Genomic DNA, 18,809 nt, shown 5'->3' on the forward strand with positions numbered 1-18,809 from the left:
ATCCTTGATTAGCCTCAATCAGCCTTGTGATCACCCTCCCCCTGTGTGATTAACTAGGCTGACCTAGGAGAGAAGGCCTTAAAAGCCAGAAGCTGAGCAACCAAGGGGAGTTAGCAAACAGGGGACCACAAACAGGGGAGTTTAGGAGGGAGTTTGTGGGAGGGAGATGTAATATAATAACTATGGTTAGGAAAGGCCGCATCACCAGTGCCAACACTGCTCCTGTCTCCTCCATCTGCACCTGTATCCAGACAGACAACCTAACCCTGGATGCCTCTACCCAGATCCTGGTGTGGATTTGCATAGACTGTGTCCTGCATTTCCCACTCACAGAAAGCCAGGCTGGGGGGACCATCCAGTGTGAAAGGTGCCTGCTGGTCGAATCTCTCAGAAAGCAAGTGGGAGAGCTACAGGAGGAGGTGGCTAGGCTGAGCAGCATCTGTGCCCATGAGGAATTCCTTGAGAGTATTCACATGGAGACATCCAAGGCTGAGGAGGCTATCCAGCTACAGAGGACTGCTGTCATGCCACTGGTGGAGGAGGATATGGCTCTGTCACAGGGAGGACACTGGCTGCTGGTTGCTTCTGGCATCATGCAGGGCTCCACCCCTACTCCCAACTCACCCACCACAGTGATCGAAAATGGATGTGCTGCCCTAGCAATGAGCAATGAGGAATCGCCCCCAAAGGTAGAGGAGAAGCCATGTACCCCCCCCAAGGCTGGGAGGATCACAGCCACCACTCCCAGGAGGAAACATAGGGTAGTTGTGGTTGGTGACTTTTCCTTTGAGGGGGACGGAGGCACCCATCTGTCACCCTGACATGGCATCCCGGGAGGTATGCTGCCTGCCAAGGGCCCATATCCAAGATGTTACGGCGGGATTCTCAAGGATCACCAGGCCCTCTGACTACTACCCCATGCTATTCATCCATGTGGGCACTAATGATACTGCGAGGTATGACCCTCAGCAGATCAGAAGTGACTACAGGGCTCTGGGAGTAAGGGTAAAGGAGTTGGGAGTGCAGGTGCTGTTCTCTTCGATCCTTCTGGTCAAGGGTAGGGACCCAGGCAGAGACAGATGCATCCAGGAGGTGACTGCCTGGCTGTGAGGATGGTGTTGCCAGAAGGGCTTTGGCATCCTTGACCACGGGATGCTGTTCCAGGAAGAAGGACTGCTAAGCAGAGATGGGGTCCACCAGACTGTGAAGAATTTCAAAAAGATCTCACAAAACTAAGTGATTGGGCAACAAAATGGCAAATGAAATTTAATGTGGATAAATGTAAGTAAAGCACATTGGAAAAAATAACCCCAACTATACATACAATATGATGGGGGCTAATTTAGCTACAACTAATCAGGAAAGAGATCTTGGAGTCATCATGGATAGTTCTCTGAAGACGTCCACGCAGTGTGCAGCGGCAGTCAAAAAAGCGAACAGGATGTTAGGAATCATTAAAGAAGGGATAGAGAATAAGACGGAGAATATCTTATTGCCCTTATATAAATCGATGGTACGCCCATATCTTGAATACTGCATACAGATGTGGTCTCCTCATTTCAAAAAAGATACACTGGCATTAGAAAAAGTTCAGAAAAGGACAACTAAAATGATTAGGAGGTTGGAACGGGTCCCATATGAGAACAGATTAAAGAGACTAGGACTTTTCAGCTTGGAAAAGAGGAGACTAAGGGGGGGATATGATAGAGGTATATAAAATCATGAGTGGTGTGGAGAAAGTGAATAAGGAAAAGTTATTTACTTGTTCCCATAATATAAGAACTAGGGGCCACCAAATGAAATTAATGGGCAACAAGTTTAAAACAAATAAAAGGAAGTTCTTCACACAGTGCTCAGTCAACCTGTGGAACTCCTTGCCTGAGGCGGTTGTGAAGGCTAAGAATATAACAGAGTTTAAAAGAGAACTAGATAAATTCATGGAGGTTAAGTCCATTAATGGCTATTAGCCAGGATGGGTAAGGAATGGTATCCCTAGCCTCTGTTTGTCAGAGGGTGGAGATGGATGGCAGGAGAGAGATCACTTGATCATTACCTGTTATGTTAACTCCCTCTAGGGCACCTGGCATTGGCCACTGTCGGTAGACAGGATACTGGGCTGGATGGACCTTTGGTCTGACCCAGTATGGCCGTTCTTATGTTCTTATGTACCTATCGAGGAAGGAGAAGAACATATTTGGATACAGACTGGGCTTTAAAGTAGGTTCGAATTGGGCAGGTGACCAAAGCCCACAGATAAGTCAAAAACATGGAGATCTGGGAGAACAGTCAGAATTTGGGGGGGAGCATGGGCAGTTATAGCAGGGATAATGGAGAGACAAGACAGACCTGGCTGAGGGCGAGGGGGTAATCAAATCAGTATCTTAGATGTCTGTATACTAATGTGAGAAGTATGGGGAATAAGCTTGGACACAATTCTCCATTTGAGGCCTCATCAGTGCGGAGTAGAGTGGAAGAATTACTTCTTGTGTCTTGCCTACAACGCTCCTGCTAATACATCCCAGAATGATATTCGCTTTTTTTCAACAGTGTTACACTGTTGACTCATATTTGGCTTGTGGTCCACTATGACCCCCAGATCCTTTTCTGCAGTACTCCTTCCTAGGCAGTCATTTCCCATTTTGTATGTGTGCAACTAATTGTTCCTTCCTAATTGGCATACTTTTTATTTGTCCTAATGGAATTTCATCCTATTTACTTCAGACCATTTCTCCAGTTTGTTTGATAATTTTGAAGTATAATCTTATCCTCCAAAGCTCAGAATTCCTGAGGCACTGTTGCATAGAATGTGTGATGGTTGAGAGAAGTGACTTGATTGTGGTCTGTAAGTATGTAGACAAGGAGAATATTTCTGTTAGCAGAGGGCTCTATAACAGGGGTCAGCAACGTTTCAGAAGTGGTGTGCCAAGTCTTCATTTATTCACTCTAATTTAAGGTTTCGCGTGCCAGTAATACATTTTAACGTTTTTAGAAGGTCTCTTTCTATAAGTCTATAACATATAACTAAACTATTGTTGTATGTAAAGTAAATAAGGTTTTTAAAATGTTTAAGAAGCTTCATTTAAAATTAAATTAAAATGCAGAGCCCCCTGGACTGGTGGCCAGGACCCAGGCAGTGTGAGTGCCACTGAAAATCAGCTCGCATGCCACCTTCGGCACACGTGCCATAGGTTGCCTACCCCTGCTCTATAATCTAGCAGACAAAGTCATAGCCAGATCCAGTGGTTGGGAGCTGAAGGTAGACAAATTCAGACTAGAAATAAGATGCCCATTTTTAGTGAGAGTAATTAACCATTGGAGCAATTTACCTAGGGTTTTGGTGGATTCTCCATCACTTGGAGTCTTTAAATCAAGATCGGAGATCTTCTTCCCCAAAGATATGCTGTAATTCAATGACAAGTTATTTAAAATTGATGCAGAAATCATTGCCTGAAATTGTATGGCCAGTGTTGTACAGGATGTCAGATGATCACAAGGGTTCCTCCCAACCTTAGAATTTATGAATTTATGTGTCTAACTGTATTTTGGGCTTCTGTGACATTTGCACATCCTACCAATTACATTTTCAACCCGCTAGAAACATGGGGGATGGGGAAGGGAAAGACTTCACCACAGCATTTTTAGCCCTTAGCCTTGATCTTTGAGAAGTCACTGTATCTTTAACGTCTTTTGGAATTACAAACCAAGGAAGGAAAAAGCCACCTGAAAATAACACACATTATGCACAGAATTGTTTGTAAGTGGAATGTTTTGTTTTGAGATATCTGAATTGGATGCATCATGATAGTTCTTAAAAGAAAAATGTTTGTTCATGATCTAGTTTGGGCTAAAATTCTGTAGCCAGTCAACCCATTTTTCTAAGCCTAGTCACAACTTATAAGTCATTAAAAGCATCTCAAGGGGCTTGTGATGGGTTGCCCCCCTTTAAGGTGCCACCTGATGCACTGAGACCACCTGTTCCAACAGCCTGGGCCCCCTTTACCCTGTCCTGCTGAGCCAGGCTCTTAAGCCTCCTCTAGCACACACACAGGCAAGGCCACACCCAGATGCAGAATGACACAGACACAAAGATCAGCTCTGGGAAGACTCATCTTAAGGGACTTGCCCCAGCACTCAGGTGCCCACCTTCCTGTATAGAAAGATCTGCACAGCATAAGCTCATAAAAATTCACCCTCTTCCTCAATGTGAAGAGAGATATGCACAGCTTCTTGCCCCCTTCCCCCAAGATATGAATTGCACAAACTGGGTTATGTTATAAACAAAATAAATGTATTAACTATAAAAGGCAGATTTTAAGTGATTATAAGGAATAGCAAACAGAACAAAGCAGATTACTGAGCAAATAAAACAAAACGTGCATACTAAGCTTAAGATCTTAAAGAGATTGATTTCAAGAAGTAATTTCTCATCCTAAATGTTGTTTTAGACAATTTGCAGCATTTCTGTAGCTTAGAGTTCCAGTTATTTCTTCTTACAAACTGGACCCCCATGTCTCAGTCTGGACTCACTCCTGCCTTTCCCCTCAGGTTAGGTTCCTTCGTCCCTCCGAGTACTTTCAGCAGTCTTTCTTCTTGGGTAGGCAATGCAGGAGAGCCCAGATTAACCCCCTCCCCAGCCTTAAAAGGGATTTACCTAAAGTGGGAAACCGTAGTTTGATCCCCCTCCCCCTACAGAGGAAAAGTACCAGCAGTGTCAAAGGTGGTATTTTGTATCAGGTGACAGGACCACCTGATATGGTAATGTCACAGCTACATCCCAGGATGCCTCTCAGGAAGGAGAGAGATTAGTCTCTTCACAGTCTTACTGTTTCTTCCTAATGGCCCATAAAGGCTGTGATGGCTGGTTGTCTGGTAGGTGTCTCCCAAATACACACACAGTTGTAATTGTTACATAGTCAGCATTCCTAACTTTAGATACAGAAAGGATACATGCATACAAATTGGATAATCACATTCAGTACATCATAACCTTTCCAATGATACCTTACAAGACACATCTTGCATAAAATATATCTTAGGCCATATTCATATCAGAACGATATTTCTATGAAGAATATGGGGTGCAACACCACAGAGAAGCTGAGCAGGAGATAGGGGACTAGAAGCCGTACATACTGCAATGGGCTGTGCTTGCTATTTTAGACTCCAGGGGATTAGCCTGGCCAGGCCCAGAGACTTTGTCTGTGGACTTTCAAGTTTGGGGGCTCTGGACCAGGGTCCTGAGGTAAGGGCCCTATGAACTGTTGTTACAGCTGCTCCCTCTCCTTTGTAAAAGGGACGTACTTATTGTTAGTCAGTTTTGGCTTCCCTTGGCCCAGATCCTTTAAAGTGAACTTACTGGTGACCCAATTGGGGAAATTAAGGCAGGGTGAACCTGCAGCATTATGCCTCACCACAAGGGGGGGCTGTAGGGATGGGATATGCTTTGTATACTGCCGTCCTTATTTATGCTGGGTAGTAGCTTCTTCCATGAGCTGTTCTGAGGTAAAAATTGGGACGTGAGCGGGAAGTATCAAAAAAGCTTTGTCTGTCTTTATATATTGTAAAGAAGTAAAAGGGTGCAAGACCAATTTAATAAAAGCCCTTTACAGTTCACCTTTAATTAACTTAGCCTCACAACAACCTTTGAGGTAGGTAATATTCCATGCATGCATTTTACTAAATGGCAAAGAGGTGAAGTGACTTACCTAAGGTCACACAGTCAGTCTGTGACTGACAGATCTAGGAATAGACCCCATATCATCTGATTTCCAGTACTGTGCCTTAACCACAAAGCCTTGCTGTGTGTCACTAATATCCCACAATGTTTTTACTACAATTAAAAAAGGAAAGAGTAGAATAGCTCTAAAAACTACATTGATAAAATAGCAGTTGGGGCACATTTCTGCTTTTGGGGATCAGTGCATGTCTCTTTGTTATTTTACTGGATTCTGAGATATGTTATTACCAGAATAACTGAGTTCAGAAACTGGCCCTCTGGATGTAACTGAGAGAAAGACTCAGGTCATAAAACACAAGAGGCAGTCCATCGAAAGCAAAATTCCATAAATACTTAAATTTGAAAAGAGAGGCAAAAGGGATAGCAAAGTGCTTTCCAACTACCCATACCTTCTCAACTAAAATTACTACTATTCCCCTAATTGGCAGCCATGTAACCTTTGAAATACAAATGTTAACTAAGAACACAAAGCAAGTATCAGCAGGAGTGTTGACCAATTTTTTTGTTCATTGTTGGCACCCTTTCATCTGTAAGATATGGTGGGAATTGCTGCCTATGATGGTTGGTGGTGCATGGTTTGCAATGTCTCATGTGACTGAATAGTTCAATCTGAGATTTGCATGATCTTCGGCAGTTATTACAAATATATGTATCTTGGTTGGGAGCAGGGTGGATTTGATTTAAATCATGATAGAAATCACTAGTCAGGAAGATTAAATCATGATAGAAATCACTAGTCAGGAAGATTAAATCATTAATCATGGATTTCTACATAAAAGTGCATTCTTCTTGGTTGTTATAACCTTAATACATATTATTCACAACTTAGAGATAGATGTAGGTTTCATTGTTAGAAGGTACACACTATATATTTTTAAGTGATTTATTTTGAAAACTTTTCAGATTAATTTTACAGTTATATCAGAAAATGAATGAATGATTGGTTATTTCATTTACCAAAGGTAATTGAAGAAGATATTTATGAAGTCACTGGGAGGTGAACTATCTCTCCCATTCAACAGGTTAATCATTAATATTTGGAGGATTTTCTTGCCATGCTGTATTAAGAGGAGAACATCACCAGGCAGATATTTAAATTGTTTTATTTAACTAAAACAACTACGTTAATGTATTCTGGATTTTTTTCTTCAACAACAAACATATAATATTTTAACAAAACAAGCATATGAATTTTTTAATTTAGTTAAACATTGAAGTTTTTTAAAATCAGGTTTGTTTTTGTTAAAATTGGTTTAACTAAAATAGTTAAATGAAATATTAAAAAAAAAACATTAAATCGACTGTGTCAGCCAGGTCAACATGAGAAACTTTAAATATTGGCTTCTGCAGCTAACTCAGTCGTCTTCACCTTCATTTTCCTGTTTGTTCATAATCTGGAAAAGAAAAACAAGCTTTCCTGCTTTTTCAGGTCCCAAACGATTACTCAATTTGGAATGAATTAGTCGAAAGGAAGAAAATATTCTTTCTACACCGGCAGAAGAAACTACTGCTGTTAAAAGTGAGAATATCACTTCAACAGTCTCTGAATGCAAGTGCTTAAGTGACTTCCACCAGTTCACTGGTGTGACTTTCTTTAAAACTTCATCAGCAAACATATATTTCTTGAATGGTTCACCCTTAGCTCTGAAGTTTATTATAGTTGGCATTATGGAGGGATGATTGCTGGATGCCCATGTCATAGCCAACTCCTCTTCTTCAGCAGTTAAGGTTTGACCCTGGTACTGAGTATTGAGAATATTTTCAAAAAAATGAGCTGGAGATAGTGCTTGTCCCATTATTTTTTTAATGCTTGTAATTTAACTCTGTCATTGCATATTTCTCGTTTTAAGATCTCACTCAGTTCCTTCCAAATTTCAACAGCATCAGCAATAGAACAGTTATTTCCCTGCATTTTGTTCAAGGCTACAGAAATAGACTTCAGGGTACTCAGCATGTGTTCAACATTTCCCTTAAGCCCAATGCTGAGAACATTGGCTGTCATCTATTTTTTTAACGATTTTGTTCACAAACTCTTGTCAGATTGGGTCAGTTCTTGATACAGTGCTCAAAACAGTCCACTACTGAGTTCCATCGCGTGTCTTGAGGGAGAGTTAGCTTGGTTCCTCCCACCTTTTTCAGAGCAGCTGCTGCAAAGTGGTTCTTATGGAAGAATTTTGCAATTTCAACATTAGTCTTTATTTCTGGAACACTGAAGTCTTTGGCTAGGAGGTGCATCAAATGAGTACTGCAACCGTATGTTATTAGCTTGGAATTCTCTTCACTCTCTTCTAAATCATCTTCTCATCTTGGATACATTTGCACCATTGTCTCTGACCAAGCTGTGTACTAGACATTTGAATTTCTTTTCACAGTTTGTTATAGCTTTTACTGCTACTTCTTGTAAGTATTCTGCCATGTGTACATTTCCAGATATATCAATTGTTTCTGTAAGGAAGACATTCCCTTCTGTTGTCACACAAGCACCTAAAACAGGATCATTGTGGACATTGCTCCACCCATCAAGACTCAGGTTAACAATTTTACCCTTTAGACCTTTTGCACACTGCTAAATTTCTCTTTCATACACTTTATCCAGCAATTTTCCTGCAACATCTGCTCTGTTGGGTGGACTGTATCCTGGTCTTAATGACTGAACCATGTTAATGAAGTGTGGGTTCTCAATCATACAGAAAGGAGAGTTTGTTGCATAAACAAACTGGGCAATTTTTACATCAATTACCTCTTTTTGTAATCTGCTGGATCTTATCACAAACTTTTATCTATGTTTTTTTCTGGATAATGGAGATTTCTTTTTGCTACAGGTGATATACTGTGGCTACGTGACTTACATGATGTGACTGAAACGCTATCATTGACAGATAACTCTGAAACGATAGAAAATGATGGTGATCTTGAAGGTGGACAGTCTTCAGAATCCTAAAATGATAGTACCAGAGAGTAACAACTATATTTTTTGCTCAAACATGAGAATTCAAGAATAGTCCAGAAGGAAGACAGGCCATCCTCAAGAAAGAAGTATGAAATAAAAAATTTTACCTGAAGATCCTGCATGTTCAGACATGTTCCTTTCATAATCTTCAATGCAGCTTCCCCCTGAGAAGGAACACGTCTCACGATGTTGTTTCATTTGGGCAGCCAGGCCTTGTATTTCTTTGTTGCACTGTTTGCATTTTGCATGCATGCCTGTCTTACCCACACCTAAAGGAACTTCATTAAAATATGCCCAAGCTGGGTCTCTTTTATGGCCTGCTGCCATTATAGGTTTTCCCTTCTATTGAGAGAATGGTATGGCAGATTTCAAATCAATGAAGGCTACACTCAGAAAGACCTCAAGACTGGAATATGCTGTTCAAACAGTTTCACTTTTGTTTCTACTGCCTGTCCCTCCCTTCTCACATTTATCTCCAGACTTCTTCTCCTTGTCCAGATCTATTCTGCCCCCAACAATCTTCTCGTCATTCAACTTTTTGAAACTTTGCACTTTTAGAGAGAGGTAAGGGATTGACTTTGTGTACACAAATTTGCAGAGGGACAATAGGGTTGAGATCTGTTATTTCTCACCTCTATATATTATTTATTTATTTATTTATTTATTTATTTACAAACATTTTTGCTGTTAACAAGCATGTTATCTCTGGAAACACAAATCCACAGTTTGAGAACTGCAAAACTAAACATCTCTGATGGTATCTTCTAGACTGAGCACTGAGTCCAATTGGGTAGATAGATTAACCTAAATAATCTATACAGAAGCCCCTGGAACCCTATAAAATTGGGTTCCTAATTCATGAACTATTAGAACTCATTTACAAAACTTTTCTTAAACGTTACATGAATATATTGCCTCATACTATAGAATTAGAATTTATAATGCCTATTCCATGGGGAGATATCTTTGAGCTACAGTTTTAATTAAGATACATTATCTTTAGATAGGTTTTTTTCCTCAAAAAGCATTTTATCAAAAAATTCTGATTTAAATAAAAAACTCCAATTTTTTTTTAATCATTGATTTTTATCCACCCTGGTTGGGAGCTGCTTGCTTCCTATAGGCTCTTTTCTCTTCAAGCTGTAGAAGCCAGCTCCTGTCATGGACTTTGATTCCCTGATGGGGATGACGGAGCCAACTTGTTACGATCACTTGCCAAGATTTCCCATCGGTCAGGATCTATTCCAAATTCCTTCATATCTCACTTGCATGTGTCTTTATAGCGAAGCTTGGGACATCCTGTTGTTCTTGTTCTCTCGGATAGTTCCCCATATAGCAGGGGTAGGCAACCTCTAGCACTCACACTGCCCAGGTCCTGGCCACCAGTCCAGGGGGCTCTGCATTTTAATTTAATTTTAAATGAAGCTTCTTAAACATTTTAAAAACCTTATTTACTTTACATACAACAATAGTTTAGTTATATATTATAGACTTATAGAAAGAGACCTTCTAAAAACATTAACATGTATTACTGGCACACGAAACCTTAAATTAGAGTGAATAAATGAAGACTCGGCACACCACACCGACCCCTGCCATATAGCATGTCCTCGGATATACATCCGTCTTCCAACCTACTCAGATGGCCCAGCTAGCACAATCATCTTTGGTTGAGCAGGGCTGTCACACTTGGTAAATTTGCCCTTTGAAGAACCTCTGTGTTGGTGAAGCAGCAAAGAATCCTGTGGCACCTTATAGACTAACAGAAGTTTTGCAGCATGAGCTTTCGTGGGTGAATACCCACTTCTTCGGATGCAAGCAGTGGAAATTTCCAGGGACAGGTGTGTATATATAAGCAAGCAAGAAGCAAGCTAGAGATAACGAGGTTAGATCAATCAGGGAGGATGGGGCCCTGTTCCAGCAGCTGAGGTGTGAAAACCAAGGGAGGAGAAACTGGTTCTGTAATTGGCAAGCCATTCACAGTCTTTGTTTAGTCCTAAGCTGCTGGTGTTAAATTTGCAGATGAACTGGAGCTCAGCAGTTTCTCTTTGAAGTCTGGTCCTAAAGTTTTTTTGTTGTAGGATGGCCACCTTAAAATCTGCTATTGTGTGGCCAGGGAGGTTGAAGTGTTCTCCTACAGGTTTTTGTATATTGCCATTCCTAATGTCTGATTTGTGTCCATTTATCCTTTTCCTTAGAGACTGTCCAGTTTGGCCGATGTACATAGCAGAGGGGCACTGCTGGCATATGATGGCATATATTACATTGGTGGACGTGCAGGTGAATGAACCGGTGATGGTGTGGCTGATCTGGTTAGGTCCTGTGATGGTGTTGCTGGTGTAGATATGTGGGCAGAGTTGGCATCGAGGTTTGTTGCATGGGTTGGTTCCTGAGCTAGAGTTACTATGGTGCGGTGTGCAGTTGTTGGTGAGAATATGCTTCAGGTTGGCAGGTTGTCTGTGGGCGAGGACTGGCCTGCCACCCAAGGCCTGTGAAAGTGTGGGATCATTGTCCAGGATGGGTTGTAGATCCCTGATGATGCGTTGGAGGGGTTTGAGCTGGGGACTGTATGTGATGGCCAGTGGAGTCCTGTTGGTTTCTTTCTTGTGTTGGTGACTTTATCTTGCCATTTGATGTTGAGTATGCGGTGTAAACAGCGTAGGTGGAAACTGTTTAAACTTTTCTCCTGATGAGCATAAGTTGTCCATGTTTCCCCACCATACATGAGAGGGCTGAGGACCCAAGCTTGGTACATTAGCATTTTGGTTTTGATGGTAAACTTTGAGTTGTTCCATGCTCTTTTAGTTAGTCTGCTAAAGGTGATGGCAGCCTTTCCAATGTGAACATTTAGTTCTTCATCCAGTGAGAGGTTGGTGGTTACTGTAGAACCTAAATAGCTGAACTTTTGGACTGCTTCTGGCTGGTTTGCATTTAAGGAAATTGAAGGATCTTGTGGAACCCCCTGTCCTAATACAACCGTTTCTTAATGCTGATGGTAAGAGCAAATGCCTGACAGGCACTTGAAAGGTGATCCATGAGTTCTTGTAGCAGATCTTCATCGTGGGCTACAAGGGCAGCATCATCAGCGAATAGAATTTCCCTGATTAGCACCTTTTTTACTTTGGCCTTTGACTTAAGACTGGACAGGGTTGAAGAGTTCCCCATCCGGTCTTGTGTGGAGATACTCTCCATCTTTCATGTCCTTAAACGCACAGTTCAGGAATACTGAGAAGAAGATTCCAAAGTGTGTAGGGGAAAGAACACATCCTTTCTTCACTCCGCTTTTCATCTCAAAGATGAAAGTACACTAAAATAAAATGTGCTATTTAGTCATTCCACAGCTTGAACGAGAAACAATTTTCTGCCTAGTGTTCACACCCAAAGTAATAAGGATTTCTTGGTTCTTGTGTAAAATTGATTAGTCCCATGGAGCATATATACAGATCTTCTTCTTCTATTTTTCTTTTCTCCCCCTCCTTCCCACATCACACTTCCAGAAAAATGCTTTCCTCCTTTATGTTTGGTTGGTTCAAGCTGACTGCGTGCTACTGTACAATTTGCTCTGTGCTCTGCATGTTCATCTGAGATTCTGTACGATAAAGAGATTCCTGTGGAAGCTATTCAGAGTAACTGGAGGATTTTGTCAAAAACTAAACTAAAGCAGCTCCGTAATAGCGTTTTTGACACATATATTTAACCTATTTGCTGCACACCATGTTCTTTCACAAAATGCCCAGTAACTTAAAGTGGAGTTATGGGCTGTGTGTGATGCAGCACTGGTGGCACATTTGGCATCACATCTGGTGCATAATGTGGCATGGAATTGGCTAATCTATTTTTCATCTGTGCAAAGACTGTAGCCTTTAACTTTAAGATTTTGAAAATTATCAGCGCCAGCCCCTGTCTGTCCCCAAAATGCATGAAATGGTTCTGCAATTTTAAGTAAAGGTTACTCTTGTAACAACTAGAAGATACAGAATTTCTGTAGTGCATACTATGGTACTTTTAAAAAAATATATCTTTGAAGCTCTTTTAACATATTTTAGTTTTCTGATAGGGGAGAGAAAAAGGAAAAATCTCTTGCTTCAAATTTTGTTAATTAAGTATAGTTAATTAACTATTGGACCGGGTTTAAAGAGAAATGCAATGAAGCCTAGAACTGTTAACAGATTAGTTAACAAGGGAGTACAGTTGATTTAGCCAATTTTAAAAAGTAGCTATTTTAAAACTTTAATACTTGAGTAATATTTCACTGTGATTTAGGATGTTTAGAATTTTTGTCTGTTCGATATTGTTCTTTCACAACATGGATGCAGTTCTCTGATACTCAGCCTCAAGAGCTTTTTTTCATATATTGTTTGTACATTTTAGCTGATCTCAGCAAAAGGACATTGACACGCCCATTGCCAGAGACACAACGGTTAATCCAAAGATTACATTTGATCTAATTCAATTTGACATCCTCACTGGAGGCTCATACTTACAAGAGGTAGTGCTGTAACATGGAACTACAAGAAGGGTATTTTTGTAATGAGGAAGTTAGCTAGAAACAGATTGAAAGAGGAGTTAGGGGATTAAAATCCATAGAACCAGCATGCAGCTAGCTAAAAATGGCATGTTTGAATTGCAAACAAAATTATGCATTACTACAGCACGAGGGACTCTCATGTCAATTTCTCTGGTGTAACTCAATTGAAGATGATGGAGTAATTTTTTATTTACACTGGTATAGTTGAGATCAGTGTCTGTCCCTTGCTTTACTGATAAACTTTCTTTCTTTCCCCTCCTGTTTCTAAATCCATATTTGAAGACTAGGGTTAAATCCCAAACTCTCTGAATTTTAAAAACTTGCCCGAGGTGATGGGGTTGCAATCCCACCTAGGTTGTTTACTGATTCTGTACCAGTGGTTCAAAATTTTTAAGGATTACACATTCAAATTCGTGCACATGGCCAAATTCTGTGGCTAGTTATACCAACGCATCTCCATTGAAGACAGAGCAGACTTTGATTATTGTTTTTATTGATATAGCCTATTTGCAGCATTAACAGTTACATTGTGGGTCTCATGATATTTGGTAATCGATTTAAAGCCCTGGGTCCTATGAGAATTTCAGCTTTAATTAAAAAGTAAACTTCTAGTCCTCCTAGTTGCAGAGGAAAGCTTGAAAACATGACCCCAGTACATTGTAAAGGCTCAGAAACCAGAAGGCAAACAAAAAGGACCCCCAAATGTATTATTTTAAAATCATCTTATTCTTAAGCCTCTCTCATAATTTGGGGGGGACCTAACTCATGATTTTTAAATTTTAGGGTTGAAATGCTGTATTTGTTCGCTGACTAAGCAAATTAATAGAAAACAATGTTTTTCAAGCCCACACCACTCTGCTATATTTAAAGAAACATGATTTACAACAAGCAGACTCAATGCATTGTTGGCTACTTGTGTATTCATAGAACAGGATGGATTTCTTATCCTGTGTATGGGGTGGCAATTACAGGGCCAAATTCTGGCAGAGCACTTTCCATATGCACTCGTCAGGATATCCATGATTAGCAAGGGGGGCGTGAAGGGCACAAGTTATCCACCCCAATCATGGATCCCCCAGATCTGTGGACAAACAGCTCTGTAGGCTCCCCACAAAGAAGCCAGATCTGATCCTATTTACACCAACGTAAATCTAGAGTCATCCCAACTGAAATCAGAATCTGGCACATGGATTTTTCTGGGACAAGATAAAGGGGTCACAAGAGATGTGGACCATATGTTTATGTGTGTAAAGCATCTGACTCAGCAGTGTCAGCTATCAAACCATATACACCTCTACCTCGATATAACTCTGTCCTCATGAGCCAAAAAATCTTACCACGTTATAGGTGAAACCACGTTATATCAAACTTGCTCTGATCCACCGGGGTGCTCAGCCCCTCCCTCCTCCCCCCCAGAGCACTGCCTTACCACGTTATATCCAAATTTGTGTTATATTGGGTCGTGTCATATCGGGGTAGAGGTGTACTAATGTACATACTTTATTTGTGATCCTAGCTTGGGGGAGGCCTTGCAGGTGGCTGCCTTGCACATTAACGTGGCTCTTGCAGTATTTATATGTATCTATTTTATGGATGTTTATGACTTGGGCCATTCTTTTCCCTAGAGCATTGGAAAAACACTCAGACCAACAGCAACTCCTCCTAAGCACATGTATAGGAAACTGAGAGTTTGATTCTGCTCTCTGTTGTGCTGCTTGTAGGCCTGTGTAACTATTAATGTTAATGGCAGTTACGTGCGGGAAGAAAGAGGAGACTGAGTATCCATTGAAGTCTGAATTTCCTGGCTTTGTAATGTTTATGACAAACTAGGAGTTAGTCAATTGTTTTTTGTTGTTGTCTGTTAATTTCCCAGTTTTTACTGCAGTTTGTTTAAAGAATAGAAGAAGTCACCCAGGAGTATTATGGATGAAACAATAAATTTTAATGGTTCCTTAGAATCTCTGCAGTAGATGTGACTTTGCTGTTGGATCTATATAGGTGTTTTCTCATTAACTGAGGTCTACTTTGTTTCCTGTTTTTAATAGATGAATTCCTGAATATTTTTCATGCGACAGTTACATGCACTTCAAATTTAATTTAGGAAACACTTATTTAAAATTAACCCCCCAGCCTGTAAATATTTATTTTGATATGTCTACTCCTTTTGAAGACTTTTTTTATTTCTCTGATGTCCTAAGCTAAATCCTTCCTAAATACTTACTTAGGTCCTTTAAGAAACTTCTGATTTTTGAGATCAGACTTTCCCAATTCTATCTGTGTAAACCCTGTGTAGTTTGTGGATTCCTGATCCAAGTAACACAGGCCAAAAATCCTCATGGATTTATTGTTGAGAAACATTACTGAATAAGCAGAGCAGCTGATTTCTTTAAAATCTCTCTCTCCTGGCATTAGTTTACTGTGTATTTTGCTTTGATAAATGAAATACCAAAAGCAATGAGCTAATCCCTTGCTACAGTTCAGTTTTTAAAGTCAAAACCATAAGAATTATACAAGCAGAGTAGATAGCCAGAGGGCAGGACCTTCTCTTCTTTGCGCACACTGCTCCTAGTGTGGAGGAGTGGAGGATCAGGCCCATCTGGAGTAATAGACAGTGAGACAACTTGTAAGCAATGATTTGCTTGTAGTGAGTTTTCCAACTGTTATGGAACTACTGGGGAGAAAATAGTGTTTTTAATGGCTGCCTTAATAATCAGCTATCGAAATGAATGATAAAAGTATTCAAAGGGTATGTTTACACTGTGATTAAAACAAAACAAAACAAAACAAAACATGGCACCGCATCTCAGAGCATATGTTAGCTGACTCAGGCTCGTGGAGCTCAGGCTGCAGGGCTAAAGGTAGCAGAGTAGAAATTCCAGCTCAGGCTGGATAAGCCCAAGTCAGCTGATCTGGGTCAGCTGTGACTGTGCTGTGGGTCTTTTATGGCAGGGTAGATATACCCTAAGTATGGTAACAGCAGATCATTATTAAGAACACTGTATTTCCTAATATGTTCCAAAAAGAAATTGTCATCACATTTCAGCTCTATTGCTATAAGGACTTAAATTCATGGCAGCACTTAAAATATATATAGACATTGTGGAGTAGGAGAGATCTAATTAAACCTTTTTTTTCTTGGTCAAGAATTACTGAATTGATTGGATACCACCCAGAAGAGCTACTGGGCCGTTCTGCATATGAATTCTATCATGCCTTGGACTCAGAAAATATGACTAAAAGCCATCAGAACTGTAAGTCATGTTGATATGTCCTTTGTTGTACATAAAACACGGTATGCATGTACCTGACTAACAAGCTGCAAACATAAATGCACATTGGCGTGTTGTTGAGTTCTTGTGTATATCTTGCATGTATTCTGCGAGAGAGAAATGCAAAGGGATTGCACTAGTGCTTCAGAGTGAAACTTAAGTGATGCATCGGCTTTTTGCTATGTCCCATTGAAGCCCCAGAGCTGGCCCTTTAGATGAATTTCACTCTAAATTAGAAACAAAACTAGTTCCATTTGCAGGATGTTGATTCTCGGACACACCCTTTTTTTCTAAGTTAACTCATGATACCAGATTCAGTTGAGAGGCTGAAAAGCTGGGTAAGAGCAAGCAACAAGTATTGGGAAGGCATAAATAAGGATAAATGGTCAGTTTCAAGCATGGCAAGCAGTAAATAGTGGCATACCACAGTGATCAGTATTAGACACAGGTGTCCTATATAATAAATAGAAAAAGCTCTATTAAGTAATCTTGTTCAATGTTTTTCTCTCTTTCCTCCTGTCCCCATCACTTTACTTCTTTTCCCCACCCAAAACAAATAGCTTGGAAAAAACACAGAAATATTTAGGCTAATTCGGAGTAGGGAAGATTGTAGGGAAACTCCAACAGGACCTAATAAAATGAGATAGATGGAAGATGGCATTCAGTATACAAGGTAATATATATTGGGAGGAAGGGTTTTTTAAACTCTTTTTATACTTAGTTGGGTTCCATATTACCTGACATGGTCAGCTAAATGTTGGCTTCTGCTCAGTAGACAATGGTGGTCAGAAGGATGGAGAATTATATGGAAGCAAAGTATAATGCCATTGTATAAATCAATGCTTCACAGTGAATGTTGTGTATGACCATCTCATTTCATTCCTGGTACGATCATTTTGAAATGATCATGAGAGGTCATAGACTATGATGAAGCATTGATTGGGGGTAAGCGAGTTCCATAGGAGGAGAATTTTTAAAATCCCAAAGATTATTTAGTAGAGAAACACACATGAAAGGAGATATGCTAGAGATACATAAAATAAAAGATGCAGACTACCACTTTTGTTTGTCTTATCCTATAATGTCGGTAACAAGGGAGCTTTCAATGAAACAAGCGAAACAAACAAAAACAAGGGGGAAAAAAACCAATTTTATATGACATAAAATTAACCTGTGGCTATGCTGATGGAAGATACTATTGAGAAACATCGCTTAGTAAGATTCAAAAATAAAATTATCTGCATGTTCTCAGGACCGTTTCCTTCATCTTCCTTCCCCTGCTCCTGCCTTATTTTTTGTTACTTTTTTCCTTAAATTAGATGGTAAGATCTTCTTGTGTAGTGCTTAATACAATGAGGCCTGAATCCTGACTGTGGCTTCTAGTTGCTGCTATAATGCAAATAATAATGCCATTACATTAGCTAGGTTAGAGAAATACAAAGGTGCCAAATTCTCATGCTCCAGGATATAACAGTTTGCACCAGCTGGGGGCCAGGAAAGAACCCTACAAAGATGATATAATTGCTCAGGTGTCTCCTATATATGGCCTCTCTTGCAAACAGGATACCGAACTAGCTGGACCATTTTACTGTTCCCTTGTGTCATCTCCTGTGTGCTCTGCGTAAGTGAGGTGAATTGCTTGGTTTTTTACGTCATAGTCATTTTCACAAAGTGTCGATCCAGTTCTATAGCGGTCTAACAGCAGTCCACAGGATCTGACTCAAACTCTTGGCTCCATATACAAATTAAAAATGACATAATGAGCTATTTGAAGAGTGTCATGTATGTAATTTAACCACATGAATGAATTGTGGAATACTAAATTCAACCATAGTTTATGGTTTCCACAAGGAAAATAATAACCAGAAATATATACAGTTATAATCAAATTAGCATATAAAACTCTGAGCTGTCTTTTGGAGGTCATAATTGCTGTCCTTGAAATATAAAACAAGCTGTTGGTAGATGAAATTAACTACATCATGTCTTCTCTAGCTCTTTGCACTTACTTTAAATTTCTAACTCTATTTTTCCTCGATTAAAGGTGACCATTAACATTAATCTCCTAAAGATTAGTCTTTTGACTAATATATAAATATAGAATTTTTTGTGACTGTCTGTGCATTGGAGTTGGCATTTCATAGCAATATAATGAAGGCCCTGCATGTGTCTACCAAATGCATTTACAGTGAAAGGCTCAGTCATGTTGTTGGGGCATCCAGTGATAGACCCCGATCATCTTTTTCCACATCCCTTTCAGAGTGATTTTAACTTTTTTAAAGACCATAATAATCAGTCTCAGCAGGCAACTGCATAACCAGAAAG

The 18,809-nt window shown here is 40.0% G+C and overlaps 1 protein-coding gene across 1 annotated transcript in view; it reads left to right on the forward strand.

Moving 5' to 3' along the window:
- Positions 1–18,809, forward strand: part of EPAS1 (endothelial PAS domain protein 1) — a 152,828-nt gene that overhangs the window by 109,929 nt on the left and 24,090 nt on the right. Inside the window, exon 7 of the mRNA XM_045009139.1 lies at positions 16,360–16,466. Coding sequence (XP_044865074.1) covers positions 16,360–16,466 — 107 coding nt within the window. The remainder of the gene's footprint in view (positions 1–16,359; positions 16,467–18,809) is intronic.

Source organism: Mauremys mutica, chromosome 3 (genome assembly GCF_020497125.1).
Source record: "Mauremys mutica isolate MM-2020 ecotype Southern chromosome 3, ASM2049712v1, whole genome shotgun sequence".
Taxonomy (NCBI): domain Eukaryota; kingdom Metazoa; phylum Chordata; order Testudines; family Geoemydidae; genus Mauremys; species Mauremys mutica.